Genomic DNA, 13,765 nt, shown 5'->3' with positions numbered 1-13,765 from the left:
AAGACATTGCTGCAATTGCTTAAGGCACATTACTTTAAATCGAGTTCACAAGTGTGTTTCCATTATTCTATTACACTTTATCTCTGTAATTCTAGGCCAAGTAAAGGTTCAGTATCACCAGCCATGTAAAAGAGTCAGCCTCCCTGCCATAATTCAAGCCTGCATGTTGAATGGAATGAGTATGTTTTATTCATCCCTTCTCAAACTGCACCATATTCTAGTCATATTTATTCTCCCATTTTTTCACCAAAGCTTTTGACTTGCTACTTTATATGTATGTGCTTGCAACCCTACTCAATACTATCTGCATTTTTCTTTGTGTATTATAAACCATAATAAATTTGCCTTCTGTCTTTTTTTCCAGTGGTTAAGGCTGATCTCAGAGATTTGTGCTTGGCATGCAAGTGGTCTATCACTGAGATGAATCATGAACCCCCTCTTTTCATTTTATAATTTATAAAACTCCTAGTACCTGTGTAGGATTATTTCTCTATAAGCTGTTGGTCACTTAAGTCCCAGAGCCACACCCCCCCCCAAACACTATAGGCTTCCCACTAGATTGAGAAAATCAAGCTGGATCTGAGCTGGAAGTTTCTTTCTGGTTGGCTAGCTATCCTAGTACCAAGTGATACATAAACTGCTGGAGGAGAAAAAAACTCCTCAATGCTCCTATCCAGCTGTGGGCATCATGAGCTATAATAATGAGCTGCTATCAAGATATGCCCACTAGAGCAATAGTAGAACTATTATTGGGGTAACCAGCCACCCTGTGATTGTATTGGAGGCTTGCTCCACAAGAAATTAATTTCTGATAATACACACTCAGTACTCACAGCTGGGAATGTCATTAGCCTTAAGGGAGAGTTAACTACTGTTCTATGTTTTTTTCATTAATTAATTTATTTATTCACTTTACATCCTGATTGCAGCCCCCTCTTCTCCTCTCCACCCCATTCTCGCAAACTCCTCCTCCATTACCTCCTCCGTTTCTCCTCAGAAAAGGGCAAGCCCCCTTTGGTTCCACCCTGCCCTGGTGCATCAAGTCACAGCAAGACTAGGCTCATCCTCTCCCACTGAAGCCTGACCAGGAGGTCTAGCTAAGGGAAGTAAATCCAACAGCAGGCAACAGAGCTCCAATTGTTAGGGGACCCACATGAAGATCAAGCTGCACTTCTGTTAAAAATTTGTAGGGGAAAGTAATTGTTCCTTCCTGTTATTTTTGTTGTTAAAGTTGGCATTTTGTTCTTGTGGCTGTCTTCTTTTAGGTTTGTTGAGGGATTACCTTCTTGTTTTTTCTAGGGCGTGGCTCCCGTCCTTGTATTGGTTTTTTTCTGTTATTATCCTTTGAAGGGCTGGATTCGTGGAAAGATAATGTGTGAATTTGGTTTTGTCGTGGAATACTTTGGTTTCTCCATCTATGTTAATTGAGAGTTTGGCTGGGTATAGTAGCCTGGGCTGGAATTTGTGTTCTTTTAGTGTCTGTATAACATCTGTCCAGGATCTTCTGGCTTTCATAGTCTCTGGTGAAAAATCTGGTGTAATTCTGATAGGCTTGCCTTTATATGTTATTTGGCCTTTTTCTCTTACTGCTTTTAGTATTCTATCTTTATTTAGTGCATTTGTTGTTCTGATTATTATGTGTCGGGAGGTATTTCTTTTCTGGTCCAGTCTATTTGGAGTTCTGTAGGCTTCTTGTATGTTCATGGGCATCTCTTTCTTTAGGTTAGGGATGTTTTCAACCCATCTACAAAACCTTGACCCAAAATGTTTCCTGTCACCAACTGTTGTTATGTTAAATAAACATATCAAAATTCCCTCTTAATGCTTATGTGCATAAGCTCATTATGTTCTCAGCCTTCCATTCTTTTTGCAGTAGATGATTGTTAATGTAGAGATTCAAAGAACAGAGAATAAGTGACTGCTGAATGTCAGGCCTAAAATGGAATGCTTTATCACCAAGCCTCAGGGAATATCATGAAAAGAAGGGGTAGAAAGAATGTAAAAGCCAGAGTTTGGGGAGGAGTATAACAGGGTTTTTAGGACAAAGTATGGCAGTCACACACATTAATTCATAGAAATGTGGTTACCCTCACAAAACTGGAACAATATCAAGGTAGTCAAAGGTCCAACACGAATCCAGTAGGGACTTATAAGGCCCCACACATTCACTGGGAAGCTATGAACAGTTAGTAAATTCTTGGTGAAGGGTATTATTTTCATTTTAAACATTTTTACATCTATAATTGTTTTATTTATTCTTTGAATTTTCATGTATTTATACCATCCACTTTGATCATATCCATCCATAATTAACTTTTCCCAACTCCACTTAGTTCTCTCCAACCTGTCTCACTCCCAACTCAGTATCACCACATTTTTGTTGTTGTTGTTGTTGATAACACCCTGGGTCAAAGTAGTGTTGTCCTCATATGTGTGGGTGTGGGACAATCACTGAGGCATGTGCAGTTGACTAACAGCCATTTGTGCAAAAGGAAGTGACTTTCCTTCCTTCATCAACCATTCACTGTCAATAGCTTCTCTAGTAAGGGTGGAGCCTTGAGATCCCCTCTCAAATTCATGCTGGAATTTTGACTGACTTGGTATTGTGCTGGTAACCACAAGTGCTGTGAGCTGATGTTTGCAATACTCATGCCATCCCCCGAAGTCAGCTTTTTCCAGCTGAACTCTTCATCAGCCAGCTCTTAAGGTCCTTTCTCCCACTCTTCTATAGCCTCGGTGTGGGTAATGCAGGTGTCTTGCCTATGACTAAGCATGCATAGTTTCTTATCTCCCATAAAAAGTAATGTGTCTCTGCACTGACCCACTTCAAAAAAATCCTGTTATTGAACAAAGTTGAAAATATATAGGTATAAACATAAATATTTAGAGACCATTTGTCAGTGTAACTATTTAATATGAGATCAGTAACAGGTCTCTCCAGTTATGAATTTAATACCAGGTTTACTGTGCCAGACATGAAATGTGTACCAAGAAACAGGCCTTGTATCCATTTAGTCATAAATCAAATTGTTAGCCTCATAACTGGCATGTCATCAATGGTAGACACTATACAGATATACCAACAGGGGTGCCATTTTCTTTAGTGGTGTAGCCCTTGACATACTGCTAATTTCCCAGCTAATTCTCCATTAGTACTCATGCAAAACAGACAAAGAAACATAGGACGGGGCTTGAGAAGAAGAGATTCAATATGAGAAAGAAAGGAGGATGAGAGAAGTATAGGAGGGAAATGGACAATATTCTGCATATACAAATATTAAATTTTCCAAAAATAAAAAAAGTACAAAAAAGTCAGTAAAGACTCAGTGGGACCCAAATAAGGATGATAACTTTTGTATTTTTATTGGCATTTATTAATTGTAATATTAATTGGTTTCCATGTTACACTTCAATGAGTGGAAATGAATCACAAGCGAAAATCAGTTCTTACCTCCTAGACTATGTTCCTGGAGACACTGGGTGCATCAGTTACATTTTATGTATCTCACTATGCATCCTTCCTGTAAACTAGCAAGCATTTATTTCCTCTTGTAATATAAATATCTTCAAGGAAAACTAGATTATTCCAAGTATATTAAGAAAAACGTGTCCTTAAAATAATGATTTGAGAGCTTAGCAATCGTTTGGAGTCACAATAATCATAATCTACCCTGGTTTGCTAGCCTCACTGAGGCTTCCGTGATGACCAGAAGATTAGTTTTTCTGCAGATTGCTATTATTTCAATTGGTTAAGTAAAGCTAAAATTACAGAACCAGATGTTAAATTTTCTCAGCGCCTTCTTGACATCTCTGTTTTTGAGGCTGTAGATGAGAGGATTACACATTGGAGTTATAACAGTATAGAACAAGGAGAAAGTCTTGTTGAGAACTGGAACCTGGCCAGCTAATGGTACAGCATAGACCAAGATTAAAGTCCCATAAAACAAGGTCACAACTACTAGATGAGAAGAACAAGTGGAGAATGCCTTTTGCCTGCCAATAATGGAAGGTATACACAAGACCACTGCAAGAATCTTCCAGTAAGAGACTAAAGTTAATCCAAAGGGGACCAGGGTTACCAGAGATGTTAGACTCATGCAGACTAGGTTAACCAGATGGGGATCCGAGCAGGAGAGCTTCTGAAGAGGTTTCAAGTCACAGAAGAAGTGGTCAACCTCATTGCCTCCACAGAAATTCAAGCTGGATAGCATAGCAGCCTGGAAGGCAGCTGCCACGGAGAAGCCACAAAGCCATGAGCCAATTGCTAGTTCCACACATAGGGTTCCATGTAATAATGTTGAATAGTGCAGGGGCCTGCAGATAGCCAGGTACCTGTCATATGACATTACTGCCAGGAGATAACACTCAGTGCTTCCCAGGGCCCCAAAAAAGTATAGCTGAGTTATACAACCTGCCATGGAGATCATCCTATATTCCCGCAGTAAGTCCACCAGCATTCGGGGTACAATATTGGATGTATAACAGACCTCTAGGCATGAAAGGTTTGCAAGAAAGAAATACATTGGAGTCTGGAGTCCTTGTTGAGTGCATACCAGTACTACAAGAAGAAGATTAGCATAAACTGTGAGGAGATAGACAATACCAAATACCAAGAAGAGTAAGGCATTCAGTTCCTTGAAGTCTCCAAATCCCAATAGAAAAAACTCAGTTACCACCATAGTGGCATTTTCTGGCCCCACTGCAGGCATGTGCTCGTGAGAGAGTTGTAGTTTCTCCATACCAGTATGTCAGATCACTCTGTCATGCAGATTCCCCATGCGATCCATTTCTATTAGTGGTTAGAATGCTGCACTCATCGGCTGTTTCTTGACTTTGGTTCCTATTAGAGCCAGTTAAGTTTGCCTTTGGGAAGCTGTTTCCAGATATCAACTGATCTGTCATCTAAGCAGAGTATGAAACAAGAATGAGGAGTCTGAATAGGAAGAACAGCCTAGTGAAAAATCGATTTCCAACCCTGAAGGAACAAATTATACCGTGAGCAGGTTAACACCTGTAAATCTGAAAGAGCAAGGTGATACCCACAAATTCACATTCAAAGGAGATGCATAGGGACCATGATTAGAATCTTCTATTTGCACAGAAGGAAGTCACAAGGAAAATCCTTGCTGAATATTGACAATTCCAAGAAATGATAGCCTTCGCAGCAGTTATTATTTTTGGCTTTCTTGAGTAAAGCATAAAATAAGAGGTGAAATGTCAAGGCTGTTGCAGACAAGTATTCCATTGATGCTATGGAACCGACCATCCATGCTTATTTGCAAATGTTATCCCTGTTGCAGTTGCTTGAGAGAGTAGGCTGAAAAAAAAAAAACCCTAGGTGTATGCCCTATAGGAGAATAATGACTTTTCTTTTTAAATATTGCCCCATAAAATGCTCTGATTTATGCTTAAGTAGAAAGCCTAGAAGGTAACACTTTAAACTACATCTAGATTCATATTACACATACCAACGCAAAGCCATGCATGCATGCACATACAGGTACACATATATCTTGATGCATTCATGTATACAAAGAGAAAAGGCAAATAAACAATCCTTATTCTCACTCCAAATCTGAGTTTATTATGTTAGCCACATGGAATATTTGCTCCACAGGACTTGCCTGTCATTTGGAGATAACGACTATGGGTTAGGTTACCAGACCCAAATAAATAGGCTTTCCATATATATTGGCAACAAGAGAAAAGAAATTAGTATGTTTTCTTTTTCCTTCAACTTTTGTTATTGGTCTGTTTGGCAAGGTGTTGTTGGAATAATAAGGAATGACATGAACTTCAATGAAACACTGCCTGGATTAAATCTCATTCCCTCAATGTACGGCTGGGCAACCTCAACTATGTTACTTTACCTCTCTGGACCCTCAGTTGTCTCCTTTGAGAAATACATGTGATGAGAAGAGTCTGTGACACATGCAACAGCAAATAAGCAATAAATACTTTAGTTTACATGGGAAAAGTGTAGAAAACAATCCCATAGAAGGTTTAACTAACATTACTAATTGCTAAGTACTGAAACATGAAAGAGCAATATAAATGCACAGAAGGGAAATAGATTGATTTTTTACTACTTTGAAAATTTTATGCACATTTATTTATTGAGGGTGTGTGTGTGTACCATGGCAATATGTACAGATCAGAGGATAATTTGTGGAGATCTGTTCTCTCCCTCTACCATGTGAGTGCTAGGAATCAAAATCAGGTCATCTGGCTTAGCAGCGAGCACACTAATCCACAGAGCCATCTCCCAGATCCTGTTATTACTTCTTAACTATTACCTATCACCACTTCATTTTAACACTTAATTTAACCTCAAGATAATTTCAAATGCTATTAGTATAATCTAATGTAGCTATGTAAGGCTTTGATGAGATCATTTATACAAAGTGTCCACTATTTAGAAAATATTTAATAAATCAGCTCTCATAACAATACTAACAATTTGCCTGAAGTTATCAAATGAACATATAGCAGAATGAATATGCACAGCCCCAGGTGACTCCAATATGCACCTGGATAAAGTACCTCCTGTAATACATGTGTGGGAATCTGGACTTTGTTCCATGGCTTTGGACAAAGGCATTTTAGAAAACTTCTGTCTAAAAGAATTAAAAGGCAAACTCTCCACAATGCTGTTGTACCTTTTAGTTAGACTTTCTCCTCCACATCCATTCTGTACCAGTTCCCCACCACACACAAGCTGTGGGCACCCACACTGCTCTCTTTGTTCTTTTGGCTCTCACTCTTGTCCAGCTCCTGACCCTGGCTTCAACATCCTCTTTGAGGGGAAACTCGTGGTTTTCATTGGATGTTCTCAGTACAGGCTTCTGCCTCCTCCTCAAAGATTTTGGCTGAGACTCATTCTCCATGGTTTCTTCAAAACTGAGGGCATCATTAACCATTTCTTTCAATAAATCCTTAGTTCATTCTGTTGTTACTTTCTCCTCTTTCTAAATTATTTTTTGGCTTGCAGCATATATTAAACACACCATATAACATTAATACATTAAATTAATTTGAATTCTTTTCTAATGTATGATCCATAAAAGCAGAGATAACTCCCTTTTATTCACCAACGAATCCCTACTTCTTAGAGTATTGCCTAGTAGAGAGAATGTTTCCTTCATAATTTGATAAGGTAGTATGGCAGGTTAAATAGGCTGTTGTCTCTTAAGTGAAACAGAACTGTGTTCATTTCTCAGTAACATTCCCACATAGGGCCTTGGAACACCTATGTGTGTTCAGTATGACTCTGTGCCCTCACCTGTTAACTAAGAGGCTTGACAGAACCTCTCAGATGTCTCCAAATATCCACTTCCTCTTCTAGATCATGGACTTAAAAATGGTTTCTTTTTCTTAACTGCCAGATCATAATATTTTAAGATATGGAAGAAACAGCATAGATAATACAGAAATGAAGTTGAGGTCTTATGTTCCATTGAAATATGATTTATAGGCTGGCCAGATGGCTCAACAGGAAAGGTGCTCAGCTCTAAGCTTGACAATTTGAGTTAAATCCCAGACCCCCATGGTAAAAAAAGAGAACAGACTCCAGAAAGTGTTCCTCTGAGTTACACACACACTAAATGAACGGTAATTTAAAAACAAAACAAAACTTAGTAATTTAAAATAGTCTTAGACCTTATAGCTGCTTATAGATATCGCCACCTATCAGAAGCCCACATTCACCTTTGCAGTTGGGTTCAACTAATAGATATTACCAAGATGATATGCAGAGCTTCTAGACTGTTTCCAAAAAGAAAATGGACAAATCATCACATCCCCATTTTCATTCTTTCTACTCAGTGGGATAGAGACCTAGAACTCAGAGTCTTATCAGGGAGATAAACATATTACTATTTTGTCTGTTATTAAATGTTCTGAGTCCTTTGTTACAATATCCTAGCCTTAAGTTAGCTAATACATAAGTTTAAACTACCCATATCAATATTATGATTAATCAGCACAATAGTCCATGCAAAACACTTAGTATCATATTACAAAGTAAACAGATTTGACTATGATTTTATTAGTAGTAACTTCATCCTTCCTATTTCTTTCTTATCTGTGGTATATGTGCTGCATAGTAACATTTCAGTCAACAGGTAGGAGCCTACACACACATGCTGGTGGTCCCATAAGAATCTATCTAACAAAGGTGTGGCCATCTTAGTTTATGTGATCATACTTTATGATATGACACAATGGTGGAATCACCCAATGATGCAATAATCAGCAGAACATATGCACATTATCAAATAGCATAACTTCTAGTTTACTCACACCAGTTATGTTTAGATAGGTCCAAATACCTCTAGGAAGGCTCCAACAGCTCATTTTCTTCTTGTATTCAACAACTTTCCCCCTCACATAGAAAGAGAAATTAAACCAAACCACCCAGGTTTTCCTATGATCATGAAATTTAAATAACATACTTGATGGAATATAACTTTTTACATTCTTAACAATCTAGACAAGCAATCTTCAAATTTGAATTTACAGGGCTGAAACATTTGGCAATATTTTCAGATATTTCTGGTTTTGTAACCTGAACGAGCACTACTGGAGGCATCTATGGAAAGAGGCTGCGGATCTTGCTCAGTACTCTTCAATGCATACAGAATAGTCCCTACAGCATATAATTGTCCAGTCCAAAATGTAAGTGGTGTTGCTTTAAAGTCCCTACAGGTACACAGACAAGGAAAATTTCCAATTTTCATACAGATGTTTCTGGAAAATCTGTTATTAATGTGCCTGAGGTTGAAGAGTCATTCTGGCTCTATTTTCTTGCTAATTCTTTCAAATTCCTTCTTCCAAAATGTATAAGAGAAAGGTCCACCTATCAGGTAACTTGAGTCTTAGTGCGAGTGTCATCATTTTCTTCTCTGAGATTCCAGTGTACAAGAGAAGAGAGTACTTAAGACATAGATGCTGCAGTATTGTTCCTGGTTCTAATTAATACTTTGCCACCTAGTAGCCGAACACTTACTTATATGCTTATTGAATACTTTGGGACTTCTGGCCACAGCCATTTTTGTTGAAATTACATTTTACAAATATATTTTTGTTAAGACTTTTAATAGAATGATCAAGAGAAAATGTTCAAGTATAAAAATATGTTTGGTGTTAGGATAAAATGCTGTAGGCCAAGGGGATGTGAATATGCATCCCAGAAACAAAGGTAGGTGGTAAACACCTGACTGTTAAGAACTCAGCCATTTATATTTTAAAATGTGATGGTGTATATTAAACCATGATCATGCCCAGTTGGAAACCGCTGAAGATGTTCAAAGAATGATGCAAGAGTTTAATTTTAAACTGTCAATATTTACAAGGTTAGAGAACGTATGCAGTGTGTACATTTGTTTGAACTCTTGCTGAAAAAAATCCAGCTGTCAACTTAAAAAGGTGTAGGGAAGGGGGCAGAGGAAAGTTCAAAGTAGAAAAAGCCAGGTTACTGCTGAATCCCCTCTGTGTCTTTTCCTGCTTGATGAAAAAAAAAAAAAAAAAAAACAGAAAGAGGAAAAGTCCCAGTCACATCGAGATGTGATTGAAATGCAGCAGCAAGTCTTACTGCCCAAGACTGGCTCTCTCATCCTGCCAGCTAGATTCTAAGGGTTTTTTTTTTCCCTGTTCAAGAAGTTCTTCATGCTCCCTTAGCCTTTCTTTCAAACCAACAGCTATTTTTCCCCTTTTATCAAATAATGACTCTCTTAGTCATCTCTGCAGGTTTCCTGGACCTGTACAACCTGCTATGACTCAACCTGCTTTTAGTGAGTGGGCCTTTAGGTACAATCTACGATTATCAGGCAGAACTTGGAAAAATATATTAAAAAGAAAAGAAGTTTTAAAGTAGAGTTATGGGGTGGCCTATGTATGTGTGCACGTGCATGCACACACATACCTATGCACACGGAACATTTGTATTCATGGAGAAGTGCTCCTTCTATGCTGGAAGGACTATTGGATAAAAGGACAAATCAGTCATACAAATTGATCTTATGTCTTGTTACTGATGGCAAATGTGAAACTGCTGTGTGTTTGGTCACCCGAGGATGAATTTTAAGAAGCACATGCAAACATCCTCCCTGACATACATACACACACACACACACACACACACACACACACACACACACCACAGGGAGAGGGAGAGAAACAGAAAGACAGAGACAGAGACAGAGGCAGTGGGAGAGGAAGAGACAGGGACAGAGTGAGCAGATGGTGGAAGGGTAGTACAGAAACAAAGTACATGACATCCATCAGCCTGATCCCTGCCCTCACACTGACGTCAGGGAACACAAGCCGAAAATAGAAATGACAGGCAACAAAATGGTTCATATTCACCCTGATTGGTTTGCAAAGTGTAGACCTCCCCTGAGTTCTGATCTGGTAAACATCAACCTGTTCGCTAGAAGTCTGGCCTTCTATTTGATCCTTTCTTGTTAGAAAACCACTTATCTACACCTTGAATCAAGGGAAGAGCTCTTTCCTTAAGTCTTTCCTTAGAACCAATCTACAGATACTGATTTTGCATTCCTGTTGGTCTTTTAGGAGGCGTGTAGCCTTGAGTGATATTGGTATCCTCTCTGAGATACAGTTTCTTTAGCACTAAACTAAAAATAATGCCATCTCAGTTACTTAAGCACAAAGTGAGTGGTGAGGTGTACATGAGTTATCATTGTAATGTTATTGAAAGTACTTTACAAAATAAAGTAAAATAGTCATAACTTATTAATGTTATTATTTCCTTTTCATTTATTTAATCTCGTGTGAGGGAGAACACATATCACATGTGTGGTAGTCAGAATGACAATTTTATTTCTGGATACACAATTAAAGCCAACAGGCTCTGTAACAAGCCTTTGCCTGCTCAGTCATCTTCTGAGAGGGGGGGGGGCTATTCTGCATTCGATAAGCTATAATTATTAGAAATAAATCAAAATTAGAATCTCTTTAAATTCTAACTGCTTTATGGCCTTCTCTCTGATATTGTACAACTTAGACCTGCCTTTTTCTGGGTGTAGTCTTTGCAATTATTGAAGAAAGCTAGTGTCGTCCTACTCACCCCCAAATACCAATACCATTATTAAATAGTGGAAAATAAAAACACAAGTAGACTCTTACCTCTGTTCTCAACATTGTTGTTTATGTGACTGCTTGATGTCTATTGCTCCCTTTGAAGGTTGTTAACTCACGGAAATGGTATTTGTTGAGTCTGGAAAAGTGAAAGAAAATCTTTGGATTTGCTTTTGTACTTCCAACGTCAGGCAACACTTAATTCCCTTTTGATGTGCTCTTGAATAAGTGTATGAAAATCTGTCATAGATGTTGTATTTCCTAAGCATAATGGCCTGAGTCCCCACAATCTGTCCCATGGTGAATATCTGATGAAGCCTAAGGCCACCTGGATTTTGTTTCTGTTTCCTTATAAATCCTCAGTAGGCACTGTCAGCAACTGATGTGCGCGTGCGTGCGCGCGCGCACACACACACACACACACACACACACACACACACAAACACACACATATACTTTTTCTTACTCACAGACACCTGATTTATTTTTTTTTAATCAGTGTCAAGGATTGAGCCTACAGGGAGTTAGACAGCCTTATTCTAATTTCTTTTTTAGACAAACTAGTGAATTGACCACATATGTGCATATTAAGTTGTAGCTTTAAATTCATATCAAACAACTTCTTTAATGAATAGGGAAAGAATGCATTATCCAAAGTCAAACTAGGGCTAACTAGTGAAAACAGTTTTTGTGTCTCTATTTTCTATTCTTGCTCTTCTTGTTTAGTTTTCTATTTTGTCTTTGTGAGGCTATTTGTCTGCTTGGTTGTTTTAATGAAGCTCACTTTACCCCCTCTCCATGATGTTGATGAGCAGAGGAAACAGAGGAGACCTGGACCTGTTTAAGCTGTAGAGTTCTGTCAGAGGGGCCTCAGCTTCAGTTCTCTTTATATGTCAATCTAGTGTTTTCCAGCTTGAAAACATATGTCTCTCTTTGAAAACCACTTAAATATTTAAAGTTAAAGAAAACAGAGAAATCTGACTAGGAGAGGATTATGTATATATGATAGAGATACTGTATACAACTGTATAATACTGTATACTGTATTATAAATTCCCAGCCCTGTATAGGTGTGGTGCCTAATATGTTGGACATATTGTTAGCCAACCCTAAGTCATTCTGTGTATATTCAGTAAACATTATGAGGAAGGAGAATATTGAGGAAGGAAGGAAATGTGGGAGGAAATGAAGGAGGGTAGGCATTAGGAAGGGAGTTTCTCAGTAAATTACCTAAAAGTGTAAACCATTTAGAATTTTAAGGTCTATAAGTGACTTCTAGTGTTTCTGCATTCACACAGTTTATTTGGTGCCTTCAGCGTTCCAGTTTGAGTGCCGATTGTATAAAGGTCTCTATAACTCTCTCTGCCTCTCGTTTTTTACCTCTAGCAGAGTCATAGACATATCCTGGCATGCTCACAGAAAGTTTCCAGACTACACACTCACATTCACTATCCTCACCTGCACCATCAACATGCTCTTCAGGAAATTTGTCTGAATTAATTTAGTCTCCAGAGCAGCCAAACAAATGATTAGTTTTCAAAAGGAAGAGAATTCAATCAACCTAGATATATTCCCTTCTCCCTGATTCCTTGAATATGCATGATACATAGATAAATCTCTATATATAACAAGTCTCTCTACTTTATTTCAAGATAGGAAAAAAATGTTGAAAATTTCCTATTAGTCAAGGCTCAACAAAAACAAGAAAGCATAATATACTCTGCCTGGTTGTGAAAAAAAAAAACTGAAATAGATCCTACTATAACTCAAATTATGAAAATTGTTAAGGGCTTTTCTGTGTTCAATTTATATTTGGGGCCATTTTCTATAACTTCTACAGTTGATGGTAACAAAATATATGGGTGACCCCTCTATGGCTCTAAAAGAGTCAGTCTTAGAGCTCCAATATTCATTGATGACCACCACATATTTTTCTGTAATAACTCAAGAAATGTTGACATGGATCTATTGAGAGTAATTGTTTAAGTGGGGAGAAAATTGGAAAATGTTGTCAATCCTCCTTTCAGAGGTCTAGAGTTTCCTGTGAGATTCTCTGTAGACAATTCTTTCATAAATCTGCAATCTTCTTTCATAACTCTGCAATGTTGTTATCACATCATTATTACTGTGGTGGAAGAGATAATGGCGTGACAGTCACAGCAATGGCAGCTGTTAACATCTGTTGCACACTCACTGTTTTATGCACCTTTTGATGAAGACCTTGGTCATTGGCATATATATATATATATATATATATATATATATATATATATATATATACACATATATGTGTGTGTGTCTCAGATGGTAAAACTAAGATATAAAAATGTTAAGCAATATTTCCTTAGGTGAGCAATATTTTAGATGGAGAATTTGCCTCAAAAAAATACAGTCTATTCTTTGACCCATTCTGAAGATTCTAGCACACACATTATCCATGGTGGAAGCTATGGTGGGAAACTAAGTAATTGGCCAGGTTAAAGTCAGAGGAGCTCAACCTCTACCAAACTGTAGCTCTACAGACATATACCGTCTATTTATGATGAGTAAAAAATGATATTTTTAAATGTATTCTATTAATATGTAAAAACAATTGTTGACATGAAACTGTTTTTTCCTGTGGTTGTTACATTTTGAAATATCAAAGTAATATACTTGTAACTTGTAA

At 37.8% G+C, this 13,765-nt stretch overlaps 1 protein-coding gene across 1 annotated transcript; it reads right to left on the bottom strand.

Moving 5' to 3' along the window:
* Positions 1 to 3,749: 3,749 nt before the first annotated feature.
* On the bottom strand, positions 3,750 to 4,709 carry LOC110286213 (olfactory receptor 10A7-like). Its single transcript, XM_021152685.1, has one exon. The coding sequence runs from the start codon at positions 4,707 to 4,709 to the stop codon at positions 3,750 to 3,752; it is 960 nt and encodes a 319-aa protein (XP_021008344.1).
* Between the last annotated feature and the right edge of the window lie 9,056 nt (positions 4,710 to 13,765).

Source organism: Mus caroli, unplaced genomic scaffold (genome assembly GCF_978045245.1).
Source record: "Mus caroli unplaced genomic scaffold, Mus_caroli_1 scaffold_5, whole genome shotgun sequence".
Lineage (NCBI taxonomy): Eukaryota > Metazoa > Chordata > Mammalia > Rodentia > Muridae > Mus > Mus caroli.
This window is presented reverse-complemented; position numbering and strand designations above follow the sequence as displayed.